This window comes from Protopterus annectens, chromosome 12.part0 (assembly GCF_019279795.1).
Source record: "Protopterus annectens isolate FY-2018-M chromosome 12.part0, PAN1.0, whole genome shotgun sequence".
In the NCBI taxonomy this organism is placed as follows: domain Eukaryota; kingdom Metazoa; phylum Chordata; order Ceratodontiformes; family Protopteridae; genus Protopterus; species Protopterus annectens.
The window spans coordinates 831220840-831247729 of record NC_056746.1 but is presented as its reverse complement, the minus strand read 5'-3'; the positions used below and the strand labels follow the sequence as shown (position 1 = coordinate 831247729).

Below are 26890 nucleotides of genomic sequence, written 5' to 3'. Positions count from 1 at the left end.
TTTACGTGCCGAGTTACTAGCCCTGACGCACAACCTTCAACATTCACGCATGCCTCCACACAGAAGACGCTCTAGCTGAGAATCGAACGCGACAACGTCTTGCTGTGAGGCGACAACGCTACTGCAGCACCACTACTACGGGTCTAGAAATACTTTTTTTCAATAAGCATCTTTATTAAATTATCAAGTATGACATAGGCAATCTTACATTTTAGAAATATTGACTACATTATTCAACCCTACTTCTTCATTCCCTTTTGCTGTTATACCTTAGTAGAAAATGCCCATGTGTCCTGTTTTATTTTTATGCACTCTGCCACATCCCATCCTTTTGTAGTTTGAGGATCCACTTGGTTTAAAGCACTTTCATCATTAAAGTTAACATGCATTTTTACAGTGTCAAATACATATCCAGTACATTACTTTCAATACAGTTTCCTACTGATAAGCTGTAATATGTTCAAATCTCACTCATTTACTTTTTATGCAAACAGGTCTGTCATTTTCTGTATAAGTTTGTGCACAAACCTTGTTTGTTTTGCTAACTTTATTTATTTATTGAGCAGCAAGCACTGTCCACTGCTGATCACTGCACCATCATTTGACTCCTGTATCATTGTTCATAGCAGCATTTGCATTACACCTTTTCATGAATCCAGGAAGAACACTAATTACTTGAATTATTACTCCTTTTCATATTCTTCTCTTTTTCACAGTACTTTTTCTTTCCATGTTCCCAGTTTCCTACACACCTTAGCTTCTACCAGCAGGTTTTATCTTAGCATTTGTCATGAAGCTTTAACGAATCCTGAAAGCTAACACAGTATTCTATCACACGTTTCAAAAGTGTTACCATTTCTTCCTGAGTTTCCTTAGTAATGTAAAGTAGTCATCTAGGATGCCTGTCACACAAAAGTACAAATGAGATAAACCCAGCTGATGCCTGGGACTATACCTCTTTAATACAAACAATAAGTAGGGTAACAACTTGTTCTGGTTTTTACCATCTGCATCAATTAGTTTTCTTGGCATGGATTTCAGTGTTTCACTAAACCTCTCTACCAGTTAATCGGTCTGTGAATGATAGACTGATATCTTCAACTGTTAAACTTTGAAGTACTGACAATAGCCAGACTTCAAATCAAGAGCTAAGGACTTGTGCATCCAGGGTGGTTATAGTTTTCTGGCATTCTGAACAAGGCGTACAAATGTTTTCTATCTGTTTCATTATTCCTGATCAGTAAAACCTCACTAGTACTCTTTGTCTTCTTTACATCCGCAGGTGATCACCGAACCTGGGACTATGGATTAGCTCCCTTACCATTGTTGCATAAGTCTCTGACATTAAAAACAATGCAGAATGTATTCCCATTCTTTTCTTACTCTGTATAAAAAGGTCACCACTTAACTTAAGATATGGATAAAAAGTAGGACCAGTTGATTCACTATGTTCCTCTACAACCTTGCTTATGTTCTTACTTGCCTGCTTAAGGTATCATCTTCCACTGCGCCTCATTATAGTTTATATGCCTTATGTGTAAATCCACTATCTCAAGATAACTTTTTTCAGTAACTTGTCTCAATGTGGAAAATACAGATTCTCTCCCATCACAAAACACTGGCATTACAGTTTGTTTTTGTATCTTACACTGCAAGGGGTAATTCTAAACAAAAATTTACACTTTGCTTCACTTTCTCTGTTATCAATATGTCTCTTGAGTGTTCTTGTTTGTTTTAGGTGGTTCTTGGGCAGGATATCATCCTCATACTTTCTTTTGCTTCCTGGTGTTGCTGTCTCATTACAACAGTTATACCGGAGCAAAACTCACTGCCACTTTTCATCCTTTCTTGGTGTCCAGATAACTGCCATTGAGAGAATGTCTTCACTTGAATTATATGCTTCATACTGACAGAAGTGGGTTTAGGACTCTGTATTTACTTATGTCATGTCTAATATTTACTGCCATTTCTTAGCTCTAATGGTCTTTATTCAAACAACAACCCTTTTTAAATCTGTTTCGGTGCTAATACCCTCTGTAAGTTTCTGTGAATTTTGTTTCTTACTCTGTAGTTTATTTTTCATTCATAATGGTTGAGTTCCTGCACCTTCCAGCTTTCATAAAGGGAACCATATTATCTATACACACATCAGTTCCCTTTCCCACTTGCCATGTTTGCACCTTGCATCGAGTCATCTACTCCATCATTTTAAATGTTGAACAAAGACTTTACTTCTCTTCCCCTCTATCCTGCATTTTACCTTTTAAATGACCTCCTTACTATCCTTTCTCTCTTTTCCCTAGTTCCACCTATGTAATAAATATTTATTCTCCCTTTCTCCCTGTATCTTCCAGGTCTTTTTAACTAACAAGTAACTTAACTCCTTATCCTACTGATTCTAGGTCTAACTTTTTAACTGACACCTTATTCCCTCCTCTTTATTTCCTAGTTCTGTTTAAATAACAGAGACCTTAACATCCTTACCCCATCTCCCTAGTCTAGCTATTTAACAGGTACCTTATCACCCTCCCCTGTGCTACTATATTTACATGTCTAACACTCACATTAACACCCTTACTATATATCGCCTAGTGCTAAATATCTAATGGCACCTTCAGTCCCTTTCTCTTTATCACTAGTATTACCTGTCTAACAGGTGAGTTACTTCCATTCCCATCTGTCCCTGGTTCTACCTATCTCACAGGCACCTTTATATTATTTCTCCCATTAACAACTTAGCTAAAGGTATCCCTGTTAGAGGAAGTTGCTCGATCTGTTGTGTTTTGTGAATGGCACAGCCAGCTTTTTCCAACAGCTAATCCTCTCTCTCCCTTTTTCAAGTTAGCCCAAGCTTTTATAAATCCTTCCATCATATACTCTACTTTTTCTTTTTTTAGATGTTTTAAAAGTGCACCCCACCATCACTGCTGAGGGAGAATTTTTTGATATCTGCCATAGATTTGAAGCCTTTATTTGATATTTGTGCCCACTCACTCTTGTTTTGATTGTAAAGTCACGCACATTTCTCATGCTTATCTCTGTCTGTAACAACCCCAAAGTCTTGATGCCATCTCCCCAAGATATACCCTTCCATTTTAGCATTATACAACACTCTGGGCTGTAGCTTGGCTAAAACCTTGTCTACTCTCTCAATCTACACAAGTATCATCTCCATCTGTAACAGTCCCATAGTCTTGGTGCCATTTCCAAAGAGAATTATTTTACTACGGATCCTATATTTGGCACAAACAGGCTAAGGAGGACTGGATACAGACTGAACCCTGTGCTATTCCATGGATGTCTTTTTTCTTCACTCATAGCTCCCTTTAACCATTATAATCTGTTCTACATCTGAGCTTCACCAGTCTTAATCCCACCTAGCTCCCGCCACCTTAGATCTCAGTTTCCTGAGAGTAACCATACTGACAACCTTACTGCAGTTCAGGTGCTTTATGTACACAGGCTCTCAGCCAGCCACAATTACCATCAACCACTAATTATTTCATAGACATTGACTTACTTTTGGTGAAATTCATTCTTATGTTTGTTAGCAACTTGTTACTGCCATGAGCCCCTTAACTCTAGTTTTTAGTAATTTTCAGTAATGGCAATGACACAGAGATCAAGCTATCTATACTCTAAGTAACAAAAGTCCTTCTGGAATCTTCTTTGTAGTATAATACTATCATGACAATTTTCCCAGTCCTTCAGTAGGATGACCTTCCTTATTGACAGATGGTTTCACTTTTCTAAAATACTTTTCCCAGTTCATCCTCCCGTGTCTTCTCTACTTAAGGGAGTACTTTGTCTGGCCCTTGTCTAAGAACTTCATCTCAGTTTTTAGCTCTTCCACAATCAGGTTACTGTCTGGCCACTCCTCTCCTTCTGATTATATTACTCCCTCCCATGGCAGAACCCTTCCATGCTTCTCTTCTCTTGTGTGAAGATAGTCCCAAACTACTTGTTCTAAATGTCTGCCTCCTGGCTTCACCTTTTGAATATCTTCACATTATTACTTTCAGGTACCTCCCCTTTTTGTTGATTCTTCTGTTTTTTTTTCTTATGTATCCAAAAATATCTAATATAACTGTTACTTACTTGTGTCCATGATCTTAACATCCTCATTTCTTCTGCATGCGTTTCCCCCTCTTCACACCCGATGACCATCGAACCTCTTCAGTCAGACTTGAACCCATTCATTCTACAGTGGGGAGGATCTGCCCAGATCCACTACAGCAAGATCCAGCTGAAGAAGGCCATTGTTCCAGCAGCCATGAGAGTTACTTGTTTCCTTGCTGACAACCCAGTAATGAGGGCATTTTATTTATTATGTTAATCCCTCCTCTGGACAGTAGAAGATGTGACCAGCATCATCATATCTATATTTTTTCTCATCGTTAATATTCTCATAGAATTTTCTTCAGTCAATTGTTTACAGAGTTTCACCACTCTCTCACGTTAAAATAGATTCCCTGTTGTCTCTTTAGCCACACAAAATAAACACAATCTTTCAAATTTCTTTTTATATTACATATTCCCCTTTACTGATAATTTATTTTTTACCAGTCTCCAAAGAAAATCCTGACACTGTACAATCTTACTATACCATTTTTTCATTAGTTTCCATAATTTAATGGCTTTTACCACTTCTTCTAGTAAATTTTCCCATGAAACTACCCAATTGTGTTGCTTCAACACATTATTATACCACATTTTCTGTCCTTCACTGTATCATCAATTTCCATTTTCCATGTTAGCATTTTTTCTTGATATTGTTTACTTTTTCATTTATATATTCTTTATCTCTTTTTCTTATTCTCATCATGGCCATTTTTTGTAAACATATTTACCACTAGTTTTTCATTCTCTTCCTTCACCTACTTTAATACTCTATAAAAGTTATACAACTTGAAAGAAGCAGATTAAATAACTGGGTTTAATAACCCCAATCCTCCTTCATCTTCTCTCATAGGTTCATGCTTATTCAACCTATGAAACCTATTCAACCTAGTCTGCCTTGTAGGTTCATAGATGTATAATAGGCTAACAACCACTAGGGCTCTTAACATCCTAGCTGTACAGCCATGTGCAACTCAAGTACGGCACATCTCTTTTCACTGGGTTTAATCTTGAACCCTATATGAAAAAAAAACCACTAACTTCAAATTTCTTTTTCATATTTTTCTGGGAATCCTATAAACATTTGACATATATGCTATGTTCCCATTAAAACAGAACTCACCAGATAAACCTTTTTCTTGAATGCTAATGTGTAAGTCTTCCACATAAGACATTATTTCATTTGTTTTATCAAACCCTTCCATTGTCTTATAACTGCATCGTTTTCTTCACATTTTATATCTAACAAAGATACTTCATTCATTGAAAAATACACTATCCTAATTTTCACCACATCACCCAAACCCTTACTTTTATCTTTATTCAAGGTCATTCCCATTACCTTGAAACATACATTCAGACAAACCAACACTTCCCTCATCCGTATTTTACTCTTAACAACCACAAATTTATCATCAGCATATGTCAAAACTACTGAAAATACCACTTCCTTTTGCACACATTATCACAATCTTTACTAAAGCAAAGAATATCCCACTCATGGGACATCCTTGTCTTATACCACAATTCTTCCATATTTCTTTATTCAACCATCCATTCACTAACACTCACCATTTTTTGATGCGCTGACATACACACTCTCTTATTTATGTTACATTCCATACTTTTCCATAACATTCCACAAAGCATAACACCCTACTGTATGAAATGCCTTACTAATCACCCACTATAAGTTTCACATCTTCATTCCATAACATTCCACAAAGCATAACACCCTACTGTATGAAATGCCTTACTAATCACCCACTATAAGTTTCACATCTTCACTTTTACGCATATCATCCACAATTTCTTGAGCCACCAATAATAATTCCTCACATCCCTTCCCTTTTATACCACATATACATTCTTCCATAATGTTCTTCATCCTTCCTTTCATTCTCCTCTGCATTATTATCATAAAAATATAATCTGTATTATTTAATGTGTTCAGTCTCAGATTTTTTTTTATTTCATTCTTTTCATCTTTCTTTCCTATACATTTTAGTATCCCGCTATATAATTCTTCATAAACAAGCCCATTATTCAAACATTCATTCAAGATGTTTACAAAATTCTCTTTGTCAGTCCCATAATTTCTGGTACATATCATACCCAATACCATCTGAACCTATTACTGAATCATTTTTCTCCAAAGTATATCATCTAATAGTGATTCTTTTTTCTTGAAATATTTCAACTTTCCCTTTTCTCATTATTTTCTTCCTTTTTACCCTTATACATATTTTCTAAATGCTGTACTACAATATTCATAAACGCTGTACTACAATATTCATAATTTGCTCTTGTTTTCTTTTTACCTCCCTTTTTACATTTATTATTTTACCCAAATATGCAGACATGTCATTCCTTCTCCCTTGTAAATAATACCTCTGCTTAAACAGTGTCTTGTGTCTTATGGCTTTTCCTGGTTAGGGGTCGCCACAGTGGAACTCCGGTCCGCTAATGATTGGTAGTTGATTTTTACGTGCCGAGTTACCAGCCCTGATGCACAACCTTCAACGAAGCACAGTACGTATCTTAATTTTTTTCTTAATTTCATTTATATATTTCCTTTTCCATATCATAATACTTTTTTGTATTTAACTCTACATTCTATATATTCTGTACATCTTTCTGTACTTCACTTTCTCTTACTTTCTTACATCATCCTTCCATTGGGAAAAAAACTTTTAAATTCAATCCACCATTCAAATAATTTTTATAAAAGTCCTTCATGGTTGAATGATCCTTCATAACTGCTGTGCTTCCAACTTTCCAAATTCATTCCATATTTTTTCATTTTTTTTTATTCCCTTTCCTATTTTAATATACTCCCTTTCTTCCATTACCACCACCATCAATATTGCTAAATGATCAAAAAAAAAAAAAAACAAACTGTCTCTACTCTATAACCATCTTCATGACTCAAATCTTCCAATAATACAAAATAATCAAATTCAGATCCAATTGCCCATCTTCTATAAGTCCATTGACTTTTATTGACTTTTATAGCTAACTTACCACATTTTATCACTTCTTGTATTTTTTAACATCTTCCCCTTTCTTTTTAGATTATCCCCTTAAATCACAATTAAAGTCCCCTACAGCAATAATTTTCTTGTTAACCACCACATAATATAATAAAACAGATCTCTCTTTCTTTGCCATTTATATATGCATATAATGCTATAATTCTATAAACAGATTTTCTCCATCTCACATCCACAATAGTTTGTTACCAGCATTACAGCTATTTTTACTGCTTTTGACACAACACAGCCACTCCAGAACAACATTTACATCCTAAATTCCATATTATAGTTCCACCTCACAATTTTTCTGTTTGCAATTTTTCTTCACTTATCATGAATCTTATATCCTCTATAAGAATAATATCTACATCACATTTTGCACATCATTATAGTATCCCTGCCCTTCTTACAATGTTAATAATACAATTCACATTTACTGAAGGCATCCTAAAATTATTACTTTTCCTCAGTTTTAAGTTTAGGGGAAGTATTTAAATTTTCATTTTCTTATTTCTTATTCTTTCCTCGACTGAACATTTTTCTGACTTTTCTGACTTTATGTACATCTAACTACTCCTTGATCCTTAGAATTGGATGTTTCACTGTGCTCATTAAATAAAGAACATCTAAAACTGCTCCTTACCTTTCATTTTAATCTTTGGTGATGTATTTTTAAATCTTCTTTTCCTCATCCTTAGCCTAGCACCTATCACATTTATTTCCTATCATCCCTTATCCTCCCTTCACAAAAATTTCAGTTCTCACTTTCAGTTTCTTTTTTCTTTTTTAACGCTGTCAGTATAGTTACCTTCATCCTCCTGAAATATAACATTTTTATCTGTCGTCTTTTTTTTTTACTTCACTTTTTCATTAATGCCTTCCCCATCCCCTTACTTCATCATTAATTTAACATATTACAGTACTTTTCTCCTCATCCTGCTTAACATTATATTGCATATTTTTACAATAAAACTAAAATGCCCTTCACTTTTACATATTTTACATTCCTTTTTATACTTTTTCATCATATAACCTTCTCTTCTGCTTTGACCATGCTATTTCTGTTTTCCCATTTATCAAATAATTGAAATTCTAACAAAAAGTTTACAGCTGTCCCATATACCTAACTGTTCATCTATTACTATCTAGATATGCAACACTTGGTAAATGATTGATTAGATCTTTTTTTTCAGAATTTTACAATAGCATCTACTTTTCACCCCACCCTCCATTCCAAATACTCTTCTCATTTTTAACTTTCAGAATATCATAAAGTAAGTAACACATCAATGAGTAATAATTTTAACATCCAAAAAGTTCCACTAGTTGAAGGAATGACCAAGGCGACATACACTATAATGAATGTAAAAATAACAGAGGTGCAAAGGCTAAAAATAATAAACAGATTTATTTAAACGAGGTTAGCGCTTTCACAAACTTGCTTCATCAGACCTTTAAAGCCAAAAGAAATAGAAGGTCTATAAATACTCAAACCAAAATTCAAAGCAACCAATTAAATATAATATATTATAGTTTATCCATACTTAAAGGTACATGAAATAAATAAAAACATCAAATACATGATACAAACTCAAAAATCTAAAAAACACTATAAAAACTATACAACAAATTCCCTAACCATATATACAATGTAAATGATACCCTAAATCATAAAATACATAAATATAATTTAGTACATAAATATCATTTAGGCACCCTCCTTTTCTTAAGTAGCGGTTTAATAGAGACACGTTCGTTAAGTCCCCTCCCTCTGTACTTTTAAGTATGGATGCACTATAATGTATTATATTTGATTGGTTGCTTTGAACGTTTGTCTTGTGGGTTCCCGTTGGTACTTGTTTGATTGTTATTTTTATTCTATACATGGTTACCCACCGGAACATGGCTGATATATCTCTTGAGTTGGATTATGTCCCTGAAAAAGTGAGTGTGGTGAATAATCCCATGGTGAATAATTCCATGGTGGACAAGACTTTTAATATCAGTAACAAGTTTATTAACAAACTGGCTGTATGTGAAGGGGATGAATCTGATGGTGTTGGTGACTCTATGACTGAGAGTAGTATTGGTTTACAACAACGATTTTTGGTTTACTTGGAGCGTAACCAAAGATCACCCTGGCAGTTTGATGGGAATCAGGTGAATGGTGACGTCGGAGGAGCGACACATGAGGTTGAGGAAGCTCAACGGTTGATTGAGGCTATTGAGTATAACTTTTTGCGATTAAAAAAACTTCAACTACAACGACAGCATTTTGAATATTGTCTGGAACATAACATTGTCCCTCGTGGGTTACGAGTTTTGAATATGCCGACGCAAGGTTCTTTGTATCCTGAGTTGCTTGTGAGATGGCAGCGTTTCAATTTAGAGGTGAACGCGAAATACATGTTGTTATTAAACGATTTTTTTGGTCCTGAAGAGGATAAATTAAGATCAGAATTGAAGCAGCAACAAGAACTGCTTTTTAAGAAGTTTTCTACCGTTGTTAGAAAGCATGCTTGATGATGTGGCCGTGTTTGAACAGAAAGTAATAGCACAGAAAAAGGTGAAAATTTTAAGGGACACTAATGACTTTACCAATGGACATGTGTTCTTTTGGCCTCAAGCCAATAAGAATGATCAGACTGTCGAATTGAATGGTAAATTCAGAAGTAAAATAGACAATAAGACTGTCAGGACTGATGTTCCAACTACTGTTCCTGGACATGTTGATAATGTTGATGTTCCGATTGTTGTTTCTAAATCTGTTGAGAATTTTGATTTGAATGGAGTCAAACACACATCAAAAAATGGGTCTGTAGTTTGTTTTGATGAGACTGTGTTGACTCCATCTATTGAATCTAATGACCCTACAGTTCCCTTGCTAATAAGGACTGTAATGAGAGTCAATAACACTCTATTGACCACTGAGTGTGTGGAAAGCAATCTGTCTTGTGCACAGAATTTATTTCCTAAGGTGGTCATCAGCAAAGCTGATGGGAAGGATAGGGTTGTTCGCCCTAAACAAAAGAATAGAACTGATCAACCAGCTATTTCGCCTGTTGTTTCCTCAACAGGCACTAACCATGCAGACCTCCCTTTTCCACTACCTATTCGTTCCGAGAGATATGTGAGGAGGGACAGGTCCATGAGCAGAGGGCGCCAGAAGAGGAAATTGTCTGGAGAACAGTTACCAACACAGACTTTAAATAAAATATGGGGGAAGATGTGACATCTTTAGTTGTTAACATTTCTTCTCATGTGTTAAGTCCATATGAGATAGACTTATTATGTAAAGGGCTTACATTTATTCCCTCCACGAATAGCAAAACAACTGACACAATTTTAGACCTTAAGTTGTTTTGCAGAAGTGTCATGTTGAATTATTTATATGGCTGTCAGCAATCAAATAGAGACATCAATACTGGTGTACAGCTATCTATGTTTAAACCTTGAAGTACCTTTATTCCCAATAATCATCCCTTATTAGAGGCATATTTAAAGCTTACAGAAGCGAGGCTGTATGATTACTATGAGAATTGTGCTGGGAAGCATAGACCTGGTCTAAAGTATAATTTATCTTTCCAAGAAAGGGAAGCCCTTGAGAGCTTAAAAAGGAGCACTAGTGTTATTATTGGACCTGCAGACAAGGGCGGCTCCATTGTAGTAATGGATTCTGACCAGTATATTGGTGCTATGATGGAAATGCTTAGTGTAAAGAGTTTCTATAGTGAAATTAAGATTGAGGAAGTGAATTTGGTGATGAAGGCTATTCAAACTTCCATACAAGAGGTTTTTCAGTTAGGTTTAGTTTCTAGGGAGACTCTGAATTTTTGAGTGTTTTTGATCCTTTCATTCCGAGTATACAGGTTTGCCGAAGATTCATAAATGTCTTAAAACACCAAAGAGAGAGATGGAGAGCTGATATATATTGACCTGTGGTTCTCGGTCTACGCAAGTGTGACAGATGACTGTTCATTATTCTGATGAAGTTTTTGATGAAACGTGAAGCCTACTGTGTGTACGTCTGGTTCATTCCTAATAAATCGTGTGTTTTGGATTACTGCTTTGAGCTGGTTATTGCTCACTACAACTTTTGAGTACAGCAAAACTTTTAGCCCTAATTTCGCACTACCGCTGGGTTTTGGTGCATGTTTTTGCAGTCTTAAAACACCTCCCATGCGCCTGATCGTTTCAGGTGGAGGTTGGTGCACAGAAAAACATCTTAGACCAATTATTAATAAGAATAGGACTGTGCTTCAAGATTCCAAACAATTCTTATTAGATCTGTATGAATGTATTGAGTGTATTAATGATGTTGATGGGTTGTTTTTGTGACCATGGATATCCAATCTCTTTTTACGATGATACACAATGATTTAGGTGTTAGTTATGTACATGAATATTTGGGTCTACATAGTGAGTATGAAGCGAAACTTATAGATTTGATATGTTACTTTTTAGAGATAGTCCTTAATAATAATATCTTTATTTTTCAAGATAAGATTTTTATTCAGAAGCATGGCGTAGCTATGGGCACATCTTGTGCCAATAGCTACGCCAATATGTTTCTAGCCCATTAAGAGAATAAGGTTCTTTTTGAGTTGAGAGAGTATAAGGATAATGTTTTATTTTATCGGCGATTTGTGGATGACTTGTTTTTCCTATGGAAAGGTACTATCTCTGAGCTGGACATATTTTTTAAAGGTATGAATGCCCTTTGTGAGTGTTTAAAGTTTACAATGGTTTTCTCCAGTACACAAATTGAATTTTTGGAACTATATGTAGAAAAGTTACAGGGCTCGTTAATTAATACTGGGGTATTTAGGAAGACTTGTTTCAGGAATACTTTGCTATGTAGAAGCAGTATGCATCCCAATTATGTCTTTCGTAATCTCATTCGTGGTCAGGGTATTAGAGCTTCTAGGCTCAACCCTACCTTAGTTGGTTTTCATACAGAGATTGCTCAATTAGAAGACAGACTGATACAGAGAGGTTATAATCGGACTGAGATTACTAAGTGCTGGTCTGATTTGGATGTGTTGAGGGGTGATATAGCAGCACCCTATTATGGCCCGAGGACTAATGCAACATGTGTTTTGAAGGATATGAATGAATCTGTGAGGATACCTCTGTTTTTTACAAGAGATCACCAGTCACTGAATGATATTTTTAGGCTTCATTGGCCCATTTTACAAGTAGACCCTGAGATAGGTGGCATAGTTGGTCAGAACCCCTCGTTCTGTTTTAGGAATACTAGAAATTTAAAGAGATTGCTCTGTAGTAGGAATGATCAGTCTTCTGATTTAGTGGATTTTTGGTGTTACTCTACCATGTGGTAGATATAATTTTTGTCGATTTATTAATAGGAGTGAGTTTTTTGAACATCCTGACCTTGGGAGACGTTTTGTTTTCAAGGTTAATGCTGAGTGTGGCACTCCGAATGTGGTTTATTTAGCTGAGTGCACACTTTGTGCTTCTTTCTACATTTATTTATTTATTTATTTATTTATTTTACATTTGTTGACCGGGCTAGTCCAACTGGATACATATCCTTTTTCAGTAGAGGCCCGGGGAGAAAAGCTCCCAATTTAGGAAAATAATAACAATGCAAATAAGAATAACAATACAAATAACAATAAAATACGATAAAAGAAGACATAGTGAAACCACAGAAACAAGGAGACATCAATATGTATAAGCTAGATTGTTTGAACATACCTTTTGTATGTTTGGCCACTTAACATGTGTGCAATTAAGGAAGTAAAAATTACAATATAAGCTCTTAAAAGGGAGATGAGAGAAGAGGGGCTATGGGGCGTGTTGGATTTAATCAGGGTTTAGACATGGGCATAACCATTGGGACTTAAGTATTTCTCGGAGATGAATTTTGAATAGGTTAAGGGAAGTCATGAGTCTAAGGCTGTTTGGGAGTGAGTTCCATTGCTTCCCAATAGAGTTAGCATAAAGAGCATCGCCTCCCACATTATTTGATTTGATAGTCATTACCTGATTACTGTTTGCAGATCGAAGGCAGCTTAAGTTGGAGTAAGGGGTCAGGATTTTGGACAGGGCAGGGGTTTTATCAGGTTGATTAATTATTTTAAAAGCTTCAATGAGTTGATTAAATTTGAGGAGATTAGGTAGTTCTAGCCAGTCCAGTTTCTTTAGGTTGACGCAATGGTGGGTCCGATAGGGTGTTCCTGTGACGAATCTGGCAATATGATGGTAGGTAGTGGAGAGGTTGTTAAGTTCACGTTTATTGAGGAAGGAGAATATTGGGGAGGCATATAATAGTGTGGAGAGGAGATGAGTACGTGCAATGCTTAGTTTTGCATGGGGAGTAAGACAATTCCTGATTCTATACATTGAGCCTAATTTTTTGTTAACTGACTTAATGGTTTGGGCAATGTGCATGTCAAATTTGAGCTTATGGTCAATAGTGATACCTAATAGTTTCGTGTGGGAGACGGGCTCTATGATGGTGCCATTAAAGGATTCAACAAAGAAGGTCCTATGATTCACAGGATGAGGTTCCTGTGCTATGGGAGTTGTAGGCGAGGGGAGGAATAGAAGTAACTTGGTTTTAGTTGGGTTTAGGATGAGTTTCAGGTCAGAGAACCATTTTTCGACTGTGGCAAAACATTGTTGGGTGGCTGCTTGGAGTTTCTGAAGAGAGAGGTCTGAGCAGATCAGGGTAGAGTCATCTGCATATTGAATGCAGGTGGCTGTGGGGATAACAGAGTACAGATCATTTATAAAAACAGAGAAAAGAAGGGGACCAAGAATGGAGCCCTGAGGAACCCCAATGTTATTAGGCAGCAGTTGAGATAGACTATTTAGCCATTGGACTGCTTGTTGCCGGTCAGCTAGGTAGTCCTTAAACCAGTTTAGTGCTGATTTGTCAAGATGAAGGGTTTGCAGGGTGTGGAGCAATAATTGGTGGTTGACCATGTCAAAAGCTTTTGACAAGTCAAGAAAGAGAGCAGAGGATATAAGTTTCTTGTTGCGGTTGCTATTAATTGAGTCAACAAAGGAGAGGAGAGCACTGGTCGTACTGTGATGGGGGCGAAAGCCGTGCTGGGTAATAGAAAGAAGATTATTGATGGTGAGGTAGTGAAGGAATTGTTTGTGAACACACCGTTCCAATATCTTAGCCAGAGGAGACAGTATTGCGATAGGCCTATAGTTGGAGGTTTCCGTGGAGGAGCCTCCCTTATGCAGTGGGATGATGTAAGAAATTTTCCAAATTGAGGGGATGGTGGCCTCAGATAAAGATCTGTTAATCAATATTGATATGGGATAGGCAATGGCATCCGATGCTAATTGTAAGTATTCAGCTGGGAGGCGATCGGCCGCAAGGGTGGACGGTTTCAGTTTTTTTAATAGGGTACGAATATAGGAGGTAGATACTGTTTGGAGTTTAAAGGTGATAGGAGGTGAGTCATGAGGTTGGGTTAAGAGTGGAGAGGAAGTAGGTAGATGATTGGCTAGGGACTGGATAGTCTCAGTGAAAAAAGTGTTAAAGGTATTGGCAACATCCTCTGGATGTTTGTTAGAGAGTTGGTCGGGCGTTGGCAAAACCAATAGGCCATTAAGAAATCGCTTGAGGGAACATCTTTATTGCATACGTAGAAAGGCTGAGCATAATGCTCTTTCAAAGCATGTTATGAAGCATGGCCAAGAACATGTTTTTACTTTCAGGGTCATTGACATTATTAAACCCACTATTAGAGGTGGGGATCTTAGTAATCATACTGAGTATAAGGAGAATAATTGGATGATCTTACTTAGAGTTGACAGAGGGAGGGGACTTAACGAACATGTCTCTATTAAACCGCTACTTAAGAAAAGGAGGGTGCCTAAACGATATTTATGTACTAAATGATATTTATGTATTTTATGATTTAGGGTATCATTTACATTGTATATATGGTTAGGGAATTTGTTGTATAGTTTTTATAGTGTTTTTTAGATTTTTGAGTTTGTATCATGTATTTGATGTTTTTATTTATTTCATGTACCTTTAACTATGGATGCACTATAATGTATTATATTTGATTGGTTGCTTTGAATTTTGGTTTGAGTATTTATAGACCTTCTATTTCTTTTGGCTTTAAAGGTCTGATGAAGCAAGTTTGTGAAAGCACTAACCTCGTTTAAATAAATCTGTTTATTATTTTTAGCCTTTGCACCTCTGTTATTTTTACATTCATTATAGTGTATGTCGCCTTGGTCGTTCCTTCAACTAGTGGAACTTTTTGGATTTTGCATTAATTCGTCGTGTGAAGGAACGTTTGTCTTGTGGGTTCCCGTTGGTACTCGTTTGAATAATTTTAACATGTTTTAACTCAATTTCTTCAGTGTGAAATTGAACAAAACACTTTTTAATTGAGTCTATTGCCCAGAAAATGTACATGCATTCCAGAGCTAACAAACTTCTTTTTTTTCATAATTAATCAAACATATTTTCATTAAGTCTTCAGTCTTAAATGTTAAGTCAAAAAATGCATTTTGAATAAATCAAGCTTTTTTTAATTTCAATAAAGTTTACAGTACTTTTTGTTCTTCCAGCTGTATTAGCATATGATTTTCCAGATTGCATCATACCTGTAACCTTATGTCGCTCCAACTCATGACTCATTTCCTTTCCACCCAACTCATTGTCCATTCCAAAAACCTTTTCCCTCATATCAAACAACAAAATCTCCGACTCTTTTCCAGGATCATCTTTGTTTACTAAGCAAGCTAGTTTTTCATCGGGCAGACCTCTAGAAACAATTTCAGTTGCAACAACTTCTTCAAAATCATGGTTTAATGTCCGTTAGATGTTGAATATTTGTACTATCTACAGTTTTCTTTCCAACTGACAGAACCGCAATGCTATCACCAACAGAACATCTCTCTTCTCCATCCATTACTGCACAGCTTCTCCTAGATCCCTCTGCCCCATGAACAGAAGCAGGAAATACAGCAGTAAAAACATTCCCCTTCACAGTGAAAAGATTAAAGGATGCTCCTTGATGCCTAGGCCATATTTCCCCTCGTATTATAAATTCCATCTCAAGTTTTCCCTGTAAAGAGGTTACTAACCTAGTGGGACTAACCTGGTCAACAAAAGGATAAATAAATAAATAACTAAATAAACATCTCTGCATGCCACTGGAGCTGGCTCAACATTATTTAATTAGTCTAAGGAACATATTTTTTCCTTTTTTGTAACACAACAACCCACCCAATTACTAACCCCCTTCCTCATGCAATCACATCAAAAAACTATCACAAAATTCTCAGAATTGAACAAAAGTAATCTCCTGGTTACAGGTATCAACTGAAGTTAACTGTTTGGATAAAATATGCATATACCTTAGTTGTTATCTGTGTCCTAAAATTACAATGGGAGTATGTACATAGGCTATAAAATAATGTTGAAAGTTCTGTTGAAGTGAGTTTTACTGCTGTGTTCAATATATGTGCCTGAGAATACTATGCTGTAAATGCTACATTGTGTATGTAACATCATGATAGCTGTTGAGTTCTGTAGCACATTTTACTGTAAGCTCATTTAAGTGTATGAAATTTGGAGCTTTTCTTCCTGGGACTCCACTGACAAGGTTCTTTATCTAATCAGACTTTCCTGGTAAAGAAATGCAAATAAATACGTAATTAATGAATAAATGTCCCCGTGGTTATCTTCTACACATCATTCTCTTCTCTTCTGTTGTCACTTTAACCTCCATGGTTATCCGTATTGTTTAACTCCTTTTCCCATCATTTTTATTTTTCAATCTACTCATTTCCCTTCTCCTTCATGATGGGATCCCTTAGTGCATCACCTCCTTGATACATTACCTTTATACGTTACCCAGCTTCTTCGAAGGCTACTAAGCATGACATCCATCTTCCTGAAGTTCATGCTGCAAATTCCCATACCTCTGTTTTAAATCATGTACCTTAGCCCTTATTGTATAATTAGGACCACACAGTCTTACAGTCAGTGTTAGCACATGGTTGCATTACATCTTGTTCCTTGAAATATACTGTACTAGTAAATACCACATCCATGTCAGGTTCCTTAACCTTCTGCTCAAAGCAAGCCTCCATCTCTGCCTTTAATGTATCATCTTCCTCTTACTAATGGTACCGCTCAGTGGTCTTTTGTTTGATGTCTCCTATCACTGTCACTCTACCCTGTTCCTATTCATGAGTCTGATCTCTTCTTCCATAGTGCATCTGAAGTCATGAAGTCAGTTTCCAGCTATGCTAATGATCTTATCTTCTCATTCCTATAGGTTCATAGGTTCATAGGTTCATACTAGGCTATCTGCCCTGAGGCAATTATAAGCCTAGCCCGATTCTGTATGGCTTACGCCACCCCTTGATTTGAGTATACTGTGCCCTTTTTAAGGTTTAGTTTACTGTGCCTCTGTCTAATAGTGACACGGGAGTAATCCCTGGGACAAACCTACGATCCCCCATCCACCTATCGAGATTCTTCTTGAAGAGATTCAGTGAGGTGCTCTGCCTCACATGAACTGGAATTCTATTCCAGAGCGAAGGGAGCCTCTGGGTTATGAACCTGTCCCTCCAGCAAGTTCTATTTATTTCTGTGCTGAGGTTCAAGTCCCTCGAGCGTGTGGCTCTAATGGATTTAGATTTACTGAGGTGGAGCATGTCCATTAATTTTGGATTTGACATAGCTTTGTATGTCAGGCATAGATCGCCTCGAAGTAGGCGGTATGCAACTGAGTAGAGCTGGAGTTTTTTTAACCGAGACCCTTGATTCTCTTGGTGAGATACTTTTGGGGTCTTTCTAATTGCTGCAGGTGTTGGGTAAGGTACATCCCAAAAGGGGCATTGAATTCTATGATGGGCCTGATGAGGGATGAATAAAGGGGCACAATTACCTCTCTTGATCTAGATGTGAAACCCTTCGTGATGAGGTGGGCTATGTAGAAGGTCTTTCTAACCACTTTGGAAATGTGGTTTTCAAAGGAGAGATTGCTATCAACTTGGGTCCCCAGGTCCCTAATAACTTTCTCTGTACTTAATGGGTTTCCGCCTATGTGGTAATTTGTGGGCACATTGTTTTTGCCAAAGGGTATGACTATACATTTTTTGGCATTTAGCTTTAAACCATGGTGCTGGCACCAGGTATCTGTCTCTGTGACACATTTTTGAAGGATGTTTGTGTCAGCTGGAGAGTTGATTATGGCGCCCAGTTTGCAGTCATCTGCGAACTTGGTGAGCCATAGTCCTCCCACATTTGCCTGTACCTCGGAAAAGTATATACCGAACAAGAGTGGTCCCAGGACAGAACCCTGTGGGACACCACTTGTGACCGGTTTCGAGTCTGACATAGCTCCAGCAACTCTCACTCTGTGGGCTCTGTCTTTGAGCCAGTTTGCGACCCATCTTGTGACATAGGGGTTTATATTTAAGCTGGATAGCTTATCTATGATGCCAGAGTGGGGTATTGTGTCAAATGCCTTTGCAAGGTCCAGATAGGCTGTGTGGACTACCTTCCCTTCATCTATGGCTTTGGTGACTGTTTCAAAGAAGTCAACCAGGTTCAAAAGGCAGGATCTGCCCTTGACAAAGCCGAACTGGGTAGGATCTAGTGTCTGTAGGTCCCCAATGTCTTTGTTTATGAGCTCCATGATGATCCTCTCCATAGCCTTGCAGACTAAGCTAGTCAGGCTTATGGAGCGATAGTTTCCAGGGTCCATAGAGGCTCCAGCTTTGTGGAGTGGGACCACTGTTGCTGTACGCCATTCTGTGGGCACATATCCTGTAGTGAGGCTGAGATTGTATAGCTGTTTTATTTGAGGGATTAGTTCCTCTTGGAGTTCATGTAGGACGCAACCTGGGATGCCATCTGGTCCCATGGAAGCAGTGTTTTTTGCTTTGGAGAGGGCAGCCTTCACCTGAGCATCAGAGATGTTTGGGAGGCAGCCCTCTGCTGGGATAGATACTTGCTCTTTTGGGGGGGAGGGGTGGAGAAGTTTGCACTGAACCTGTCTGCCAGGATATTGACGATGTCTGTGGGTTCAGTGTATTTTTTGTCGTTTAGAATCAACTCAGAACAAGTCTACTTGCTTCATCTCATAAATCGTATCTCCAAAATCACATGACCTAAATAATTAATTTCTGTTGGCTGATAAATCTGGTAATAACTGATTTCGTATGTACTACCATCATTCTAAGCAGCTAGCAGATTAGCATTAACATGTCTGGTTCTCTCTATATAGTTCCACATGTTTCATTTCCAATCAGGGACCATGATGTCCAGCCTTGTGGTTGTCCAGCTGTCACCTTTCGGGAAACCATGAGGCAGTGGTGGTGGTCGTCTGGGTTATCCTAGAGAGGAGAACATTTTCTGATTTCTTGCTTAATCAACTTGTAGGGTATCAGCCCACCCCATGAAGTACAGTGATGCATTAAGTTTTAGTAGCAATGCAATTTCTAGAGTATTCTTTATAGGGCATTCTCAGATAGATTTCTTTTCAAAAATTATTGTCGGGAACAACTGTATATCTCCTTCTGTCTGTCTGTGTCTCTGACATTCCTTTTTGAAATTGTTATATACAAATAAATGGTGGTGTCTCTTTCATGACTTTTGTAACCTTTGTTCTTTTAATAAGTGCATCAAGACTAAATAGTTCACATAGTTTTGTGAATTCTGTAATTCAGTACCCGATCAAGCTAAATTCTTAAGCATATTTGTCTTCTCATCTGACATATTTTAGCAATATTCTTTAAAGATTTCCAGTTTCACTTGCTTAGAGAATACTTAAAATTCCATATGCAACCATCTGTTTAAAAAAGGATATTTAAAGTATATAATACAAGTGTATGGTTTTGAAAATCATAAATTCTATATTGACAAAGATGGTTACCTATTGTTATAATTATATGACCCTGATTTGCTACTTGCTTCATCTCATAAATCGTATCTCCACAATCACATGACCTAAATAATTAATTTCTGTTGGCTGATAAACTGATCTATTGCATAAGGTTGAATAAATGCATTTGTGCTCCCCTGCATGAAAATATATACCCAGCTTTCTCTTTTTTTTTGAAAACAATTTTATTGATTTTAGACAAAACAAATTTATAAACAATCACATAAATTTCACCAAAAAATTGTAATTTCAGAGGCTATAACATACAAAACTCAAATAACTATATATAATAACCGATAAAACAAAATAACTAAGGTATTTACAAAGACATCCATTTTTACATAAACTATGATACTTTAACCATTTTTGATTGTGTTTCACATATAGGAGAAAAAAAAAGAAGCTGAAGTTATTCATTGTAATTGTTAATCTTTTTTCAACAAATTCTGTAAATTTACCCACATATATGCGTAAGTCTTTTTAATTGTTCTAGAAATTATAGTTTTAAGTTGTAAATGACAAACTTCATTTAACATATTCCTGAATTCAGTGACATTAGGAGGGTATTCAGATATCCAGTTTATGTAATGCTTTTTTGAGCCACAGCAAGTATTGCGCAGAGTAAAGGATATTTTACTTTTTTAAGACTGTGTGATATGGGTGTATTAAAAAGCACCAGAGACTTGTTAAGCATGAAATTATCTGTGAATAGTGCCTGCAACAGTTCATTAACACTCCCCAAAATACTCTTACAGCAAGGCAATCATAGAACATATGAGCCAAATCTATATTTTTGTCTGACTTACATTTGTTACAAATGGTCTGTTTTCTGTTGATTTTATTCATTAGTTGAGGAGTATAAAATGATATGCACATAAATCTCCAGGTCTGTAATTTCCATTTAAGTGACAGAGTTGTTTTCCCTGCTGATTCTAATATGTTTATTTTGTCTTGATCACAGGGAAGTTCATTATTAATTGTGTAGAAGTAATTCCACTAGCTTTCTGGGCAGCTAGTATACCCAGCTTTCTGAAGAAAGTACTTTGATAGAGCCACAAAAGCCCTGACTTTATATTGTTGCTATGGCAAAAATTAGAATACTTTTTTTTTACTTCAAGGAACGTGTGTCTTTCCCTATCAGATAATTATTAGAAGCTATACTAATTCCTTCTAATGAAATCAAATTGTCTAAAGTATACCCATCAGACTTAAAGGCTTCTATCAACTGCAAACATTACTGGTTTTACAACAGGAATCAAAACAGACTCCAATTCAAAACAACCAGAGGAAGTCACTAAGCAGTCATCTGGGCCTTGTTTTTAGCTACCATTACTACATTTGTTATTGTGGCACAGTTTTGTGGGATATTAGATGATAGATGAATACATGGGTATACAAAATGCATATTAACAAACATGGTATAATATAATGAATGCATTCAACACTTACCTTCCGTCAGTGTGATGTTCACCTTTAAAATGAAACAGAAGAACAGCTTTAGTTCATTAAGGGTGAACATATTTTCAGTAGTTAAAAGGAGAGTGGGTGTTGTCAAAATCAACAGTACTTAGAAATCAGTCATGAAGTCAAGCAATACTACTACTAAAAAAAAAAAAAGAAACACATCAAACCACTACTGCAGCTGAATGGGGTAGGAATGTAGGTCACGTAGCTGAATGGGGTAGGAATGTAGGTCATGTAGTGACCTAATTATCTAGCAATATAGGGCCACCTAACTGTGTCCTAGAAACTTTCATAGTATTTACAAATTAAATATTTGTTTTTTGTACTTAAGGTAACCTAAAATTTAATTGTAACTGCTGTAATCTTTGTTTTGGAGCTTTTCTCCCCAGGACTCAATTGAAAACGGGTTCTTATTGGCCCAATGGACTATCCTGGTTAACCAACTGCAAATAAAATAAATAAATAAATAAAATAAATTACTTAATCTGTAGAGTACAGTATGTTAGTACAGTAAATGCATGTGTACAACACATGTAGTAATAGATTGTATGTTTATGGACCAGGACTCCCACTAAAGCAAACTCAACACTGGACTGTAGTGGAAGGGGATGCTAGTTTTAAATCAGAACGTGGAAATGTTACAAGTAAAACAAACATAAACTGACGTCTATAAATTTTTGCATTCATACTTAAAGCACCAGGTGTTACTTTTGAGCTGTTCAGTGAACTGAGAGGCAACCAGAACTAATATTTATAATTTAAATGTGTGGTGTACAGCATACCTGTCTGCTCTCCTTGACTTTGCTGAATGTCCCTGATTTTGTCTCATATGTTTGACCTGTCCCTCATAATGTCACTGAGGACTAGTGCCAGACGTTACAGTTTCATATTTCTTATTGTTCAGAAAATACATACTGTTTCAAAATTTGTTTTTCTATTCACTTTTTGAGAGAAATAGAATAATAGTTAAAAACTGACACTGACTTTACACCCCCCCCCCATTATTTTTGCCTTTATGCTTAATTCTTGAACAAAGAAGCTGAGCAGTATGGAACAGATTTTTATGAGTCATTTACATTGATTTGGTGTCATCTGTGTTTGATAAAGTAACACGTCATGATAAGTTACTTTACCCTACCTAGGAGAACTCCCCTCATACAGAGACTTAGAACTGAACTTAAAAAACACTACGTATGTTTCATGACAAAATCGCCAATATCATTGCATCATTTAAATCTTACAACCTTTCCTAACTCCACTCCTTCACCTCCATTTAGTCACTTAGTAACAACACTGAAACATTTCACACCTTAATCTCTCTTAGCCAATCATCTCTCTTTCTTCTCCCTTCTCTCCTTTCCCACAGTCCCAGGCAGAATCCAAAATGACAATATATGCTTAATTTACTCTCATATCAACCATGCTTGCAACTTGACTTTCAGATTTTATGACTAAAGTTTGCATAAATCTCAAAAGTTTGTATATATCTATATATTGATATACATATATATCTACATATCTATATATAGATATAAAACTATTTTTATTTTTTTTTTTTTTTTATTTTCTGGCTGATAGTCTGTCCATTTTCAGCAGAGGGCCAGGAGAGAAAAGCTCCACACCACAGACTAACTGCATACTATATATATATGAAGTATAATAATTCTATATACTATAAAACTAAAAAAAAAAAAAATATAATAATAATAAATAAACAAAATACAAATGCAAATACATTTTTGTACACAAACACTACTGAGAAAAACAATCAAAATTCAGTCAGGGGCTGAGGAGAAAAGCTTCAGTATCAAAAACAATCTATCTTTATATATCTGTATCTCTGTGTTATACTATATTTAACTTTATCTGTTCTTTACTTTGTGATATACCCACCTAAGCTGTGCCTGTAAATGGTTCATTGGGATCAAAGTACTACCCAGATTAAAAAATATAAAATAAATCATGAAGCTATTCAAGTCTTTTACCTCATTATAAACAGAAACAAATATGTTGATAAATTCTAAACTGACATAAACCAATTTGTAGAGTTTGTTAAATAAGTAAATATTGTTCTATTTTAATAACCAAAAAGAAAACCAGCTCGAATCAACTTTCCAATAGCCACACTTGGACAAATAGACTTAGCGCTTTCATTCACTTTATTAACGTGAACTTCATCAGAAAAAAACACTCATAGACCCCCCCTTCCTTTTATAATAAATTAAATTAAATGACAGGAAATTATGTAATACACAAATCAATCAAATAACATATTAAGATCAAAATCAAAATACAATGATAATAATAATAATAATAATAATAATAATAAATTCTACATAATGTCATATAATTCAACATAAATATTTCGACTATACATTAAAAAACATTTCAAGTTGATAACTTCATTTAAGCCAGGTAATATGTCCGCCCCAAATAGGAGCTGCCAAAATGCCTCTTTGCATTCCAATGTGTTATTTAAATCCCCTGCTAATAAAGCTTTGTCAACACTATCTAAAACAAAAAACTCAAACTTTTTAAATGTAAAACAAGGAAGTGCATGTCTAGATAGTGAATTAGTCTTATCTTTTTTCTTTATAGCTAAAGTATGCTCGTATATCCTACGTTTTAAACTTCTCTTAGTTTTCCCTATGTAATAATTTTTACATGTGGTACAAGTAGCTAAATAAACCACACACTCACTATTGCAGTTATAGTACTTTTTTGCCCAAAAAGTGTGTCTCAAATGTTCCACAATAACAAAGGATGAGTTGCTAATAATCTACATTGTTTGCAATTCATGCAACCAAAAGTTCCTTTCTTGTTGGAGCATACAAGGGCATTGTTGCTATCCTTGTCTTTAGTTGATTCAAACATAAACTTAATGTTGGTGATTCTTTTAAAAGTGAATTTTATTACAATATTTTATTATATTTATTTTATACAATAAATGCATTACTTACATGAGAATACAGAATGTGGTACACATCTAGTACAGCCGTCCCTGCTAGAATACAGCTGGGCAGCTGCCTGTAAGGCTCGCCACCAGTAGAAATATTTATGTGCATAGGTTACAGCAGCAGCGGCTATGCTATTCAGCCATATTGCTCTACGGCAAATTGCTGCTGCAGCCATTTGGTATCGGCGATGTAGCTCGCAGGGAAATGTCTTGCGAGCTACACGCCGGAACCCGTTATGAATACTAATAGTCAACACAAATTTAAGTTTATGGCCATTGCTAGGAGTTTTGTGAGTTTGAGGGGGGGGACATGCAATAAAACAAAGGAACTGGAAGCTAGATGGATAGTTTTATTCAGAGCTAATATGGGACATGGTCTCAATAAACAAATACCACTGAAACCAAAGTTAAAGGCCAGGCCTCTAAACAGGTAAAGTAGCTGTTTTTAATAATGTGTTTATATTGCACAAAGTATATAAAAATATACATTTTAGGATTCTATTTGAACTTTTAGTTATTTTGTGGTTACTATACTACTTTGATTTTTATAGTAATGGAATGCATATAGTCATGTGATGAACTGTTGTCATGTGATGCATTCAGCAATGTTTAAAAGTATGACTGGTTTCAGTTTGTTTTTAAGCACCTGAAGAAGCAGATGTGAAAGCGCTTGTGCCTGATTAAAGTTTTATAACCTGGAGCCTATCTTGTGTCCTCCTGTTGTTTTTGGATACTTTGCTGTACTTTGCTGTGGACACAAGAACCTGCAAATGAGTGGTTTCTATTATTCTTACTGTTTTTTCTGTTTTCTGTCATGTCCTTAAGCAAATGTATTTCTTATGCTGATAAAATAACATAATTTATATGCCAACATTATGTCCAAATCAATTGATTGAAACAGTTATATTTCAAGCAGGTACATTTTAAGCAGGTACATTCAACAATCTCTTGTATTAAATCTGCTTTGAATGCTTAACCATGTGTTATCTTTTTCTACCATTTATTATTATAGCAATAACCCACGCCTGGGTGTGGGTAATGCTGGATTTACCCATGGTTGGCGTGGATAGGTCCCGAGGGCGAAGCCCGAGGGACCAAACAAAGCCAACCGTGGGTAAATCCAGCATTACCCACACCCAGAAGTGGGTCATTGCTATTATACAATGACATTATTTAAGAAAAGAAATAATTACTTTTCTTAAATAATGGCATTGTATAATGCCTCTTTACTGCCCTTCTGCAGCTGTCTGGTATTCTGCGGCAGTTCTGATGTACTGCGCGCCTGCGCAGTACATCAGAACTGTGGGCAAAAGCAACGGAAAACGCAAGATCTCCGTTGCTTTTTTTTACTGTTTCGCTATGTTAAATGGGTTTAACATAGCGAGACAGCTTTAAAATAAGCAACAGATATCTCCGTTGCTTATTTTAAAGCTGTCTCGCTATGTTAAACCCATTTAATATAGCGAGACAGCTTTAAAAAAAAGCAACGGAGATCTCCGTTGCTTTTTACACACTGTGTCACTATGTTAAAGGAGTTTAACATAGCGAGACAGCTTTAAAAAAAGCAACAGAGATCTCCGTTGCTTTTTTTAAACCTGTGTCGCTATGTTAAACTCTTTTAACATAGCGAAACAGTGTTTTATACTAACGGAAAAAAGTCCGGGCAACCGGACCTTTTTCCGTTAGTATATTGAGGGATTTACAACGGGCTGGCCAATCAGCGTGCACGTTTTACGGGAGGTATTGTATAATATTACTTATATCTAGTGGGTTTTTTTTTGTTTTATTTTTAATATGCTATGTTCAGGAGCAAAACAGTTTAAGAAATATGAAATTAAAAGGCACAATATCATACTTGTTTCCATTTAAATTTAATTTTCTTTCTCTAAGGCTGTTATACAAATTACCCTAAGTACTTGCTGTTTTAAACATGGCAACTTAAAGCATTACCGCAGCCTTCTGACTAAAACTATGATATAAAAGCACTGACAATAAATAACACAACAGATGTTTATCATTTTAACAAGGGGATTTTTTTTTGGTTTGTAAAAACCCTTGCAAAACTTTATGACGAAAATATGAAAGCAAAACTTATTTTGCCTCCTTTTGATATAAAAGCCCACATATTTCAGAAAAGTCATCACTTAAATACTTTTGTCCCATAATTTGTACATGTAAATGTTTTGTCATTATGATCTGCAATGCTATTTCTTGTAGTGCAGGGGGGGTGCAGGGGGCTTGCCCTCCTGCTTACACCTGGTGGAAAGTGCTATGATTTATGTTGTTTAAACTCAGTATATGCATGATATGTGTTTTCAGTGTTTTGAGTTTTAGTGTTTTGAGGTTTCAGTGTTTTGAAATGCCTTCAAATGATTTTCAGTCCAATGTGCTTATGCAATTTTCATTTA

General features: G+C 36.0%; 1 protein-coding gene across 2 annotated transcripts in view; it reads right to left on the bottom strand.

The window, feature by feature from the left end:
• LOC122816825 (tyrosine-protein phosphatase non-receptor type substrate 1-like) overlaps positions 1-26890 on the bottom strand; it is a 524785-nt gene that overhangs the window by 33379 nt on the left and 464516 nt on the right. Inside the window, exon 6 of one of the 2 annotated variants that reach the window (XM_044089872.1) lies at positions 21512-21533. The exons of the other annotated variant lie outside the window; for it this stretch is intronic. Within the exon in view, the coding sequence (XP_043945807.1) occupies positions 21512-21533 (22 nt within the window). The remainder of the gene's footprint in view (positions 1-21511; positions 21534-26890) is intronic. 2 annotated transcript variants of the gene reach the window in all.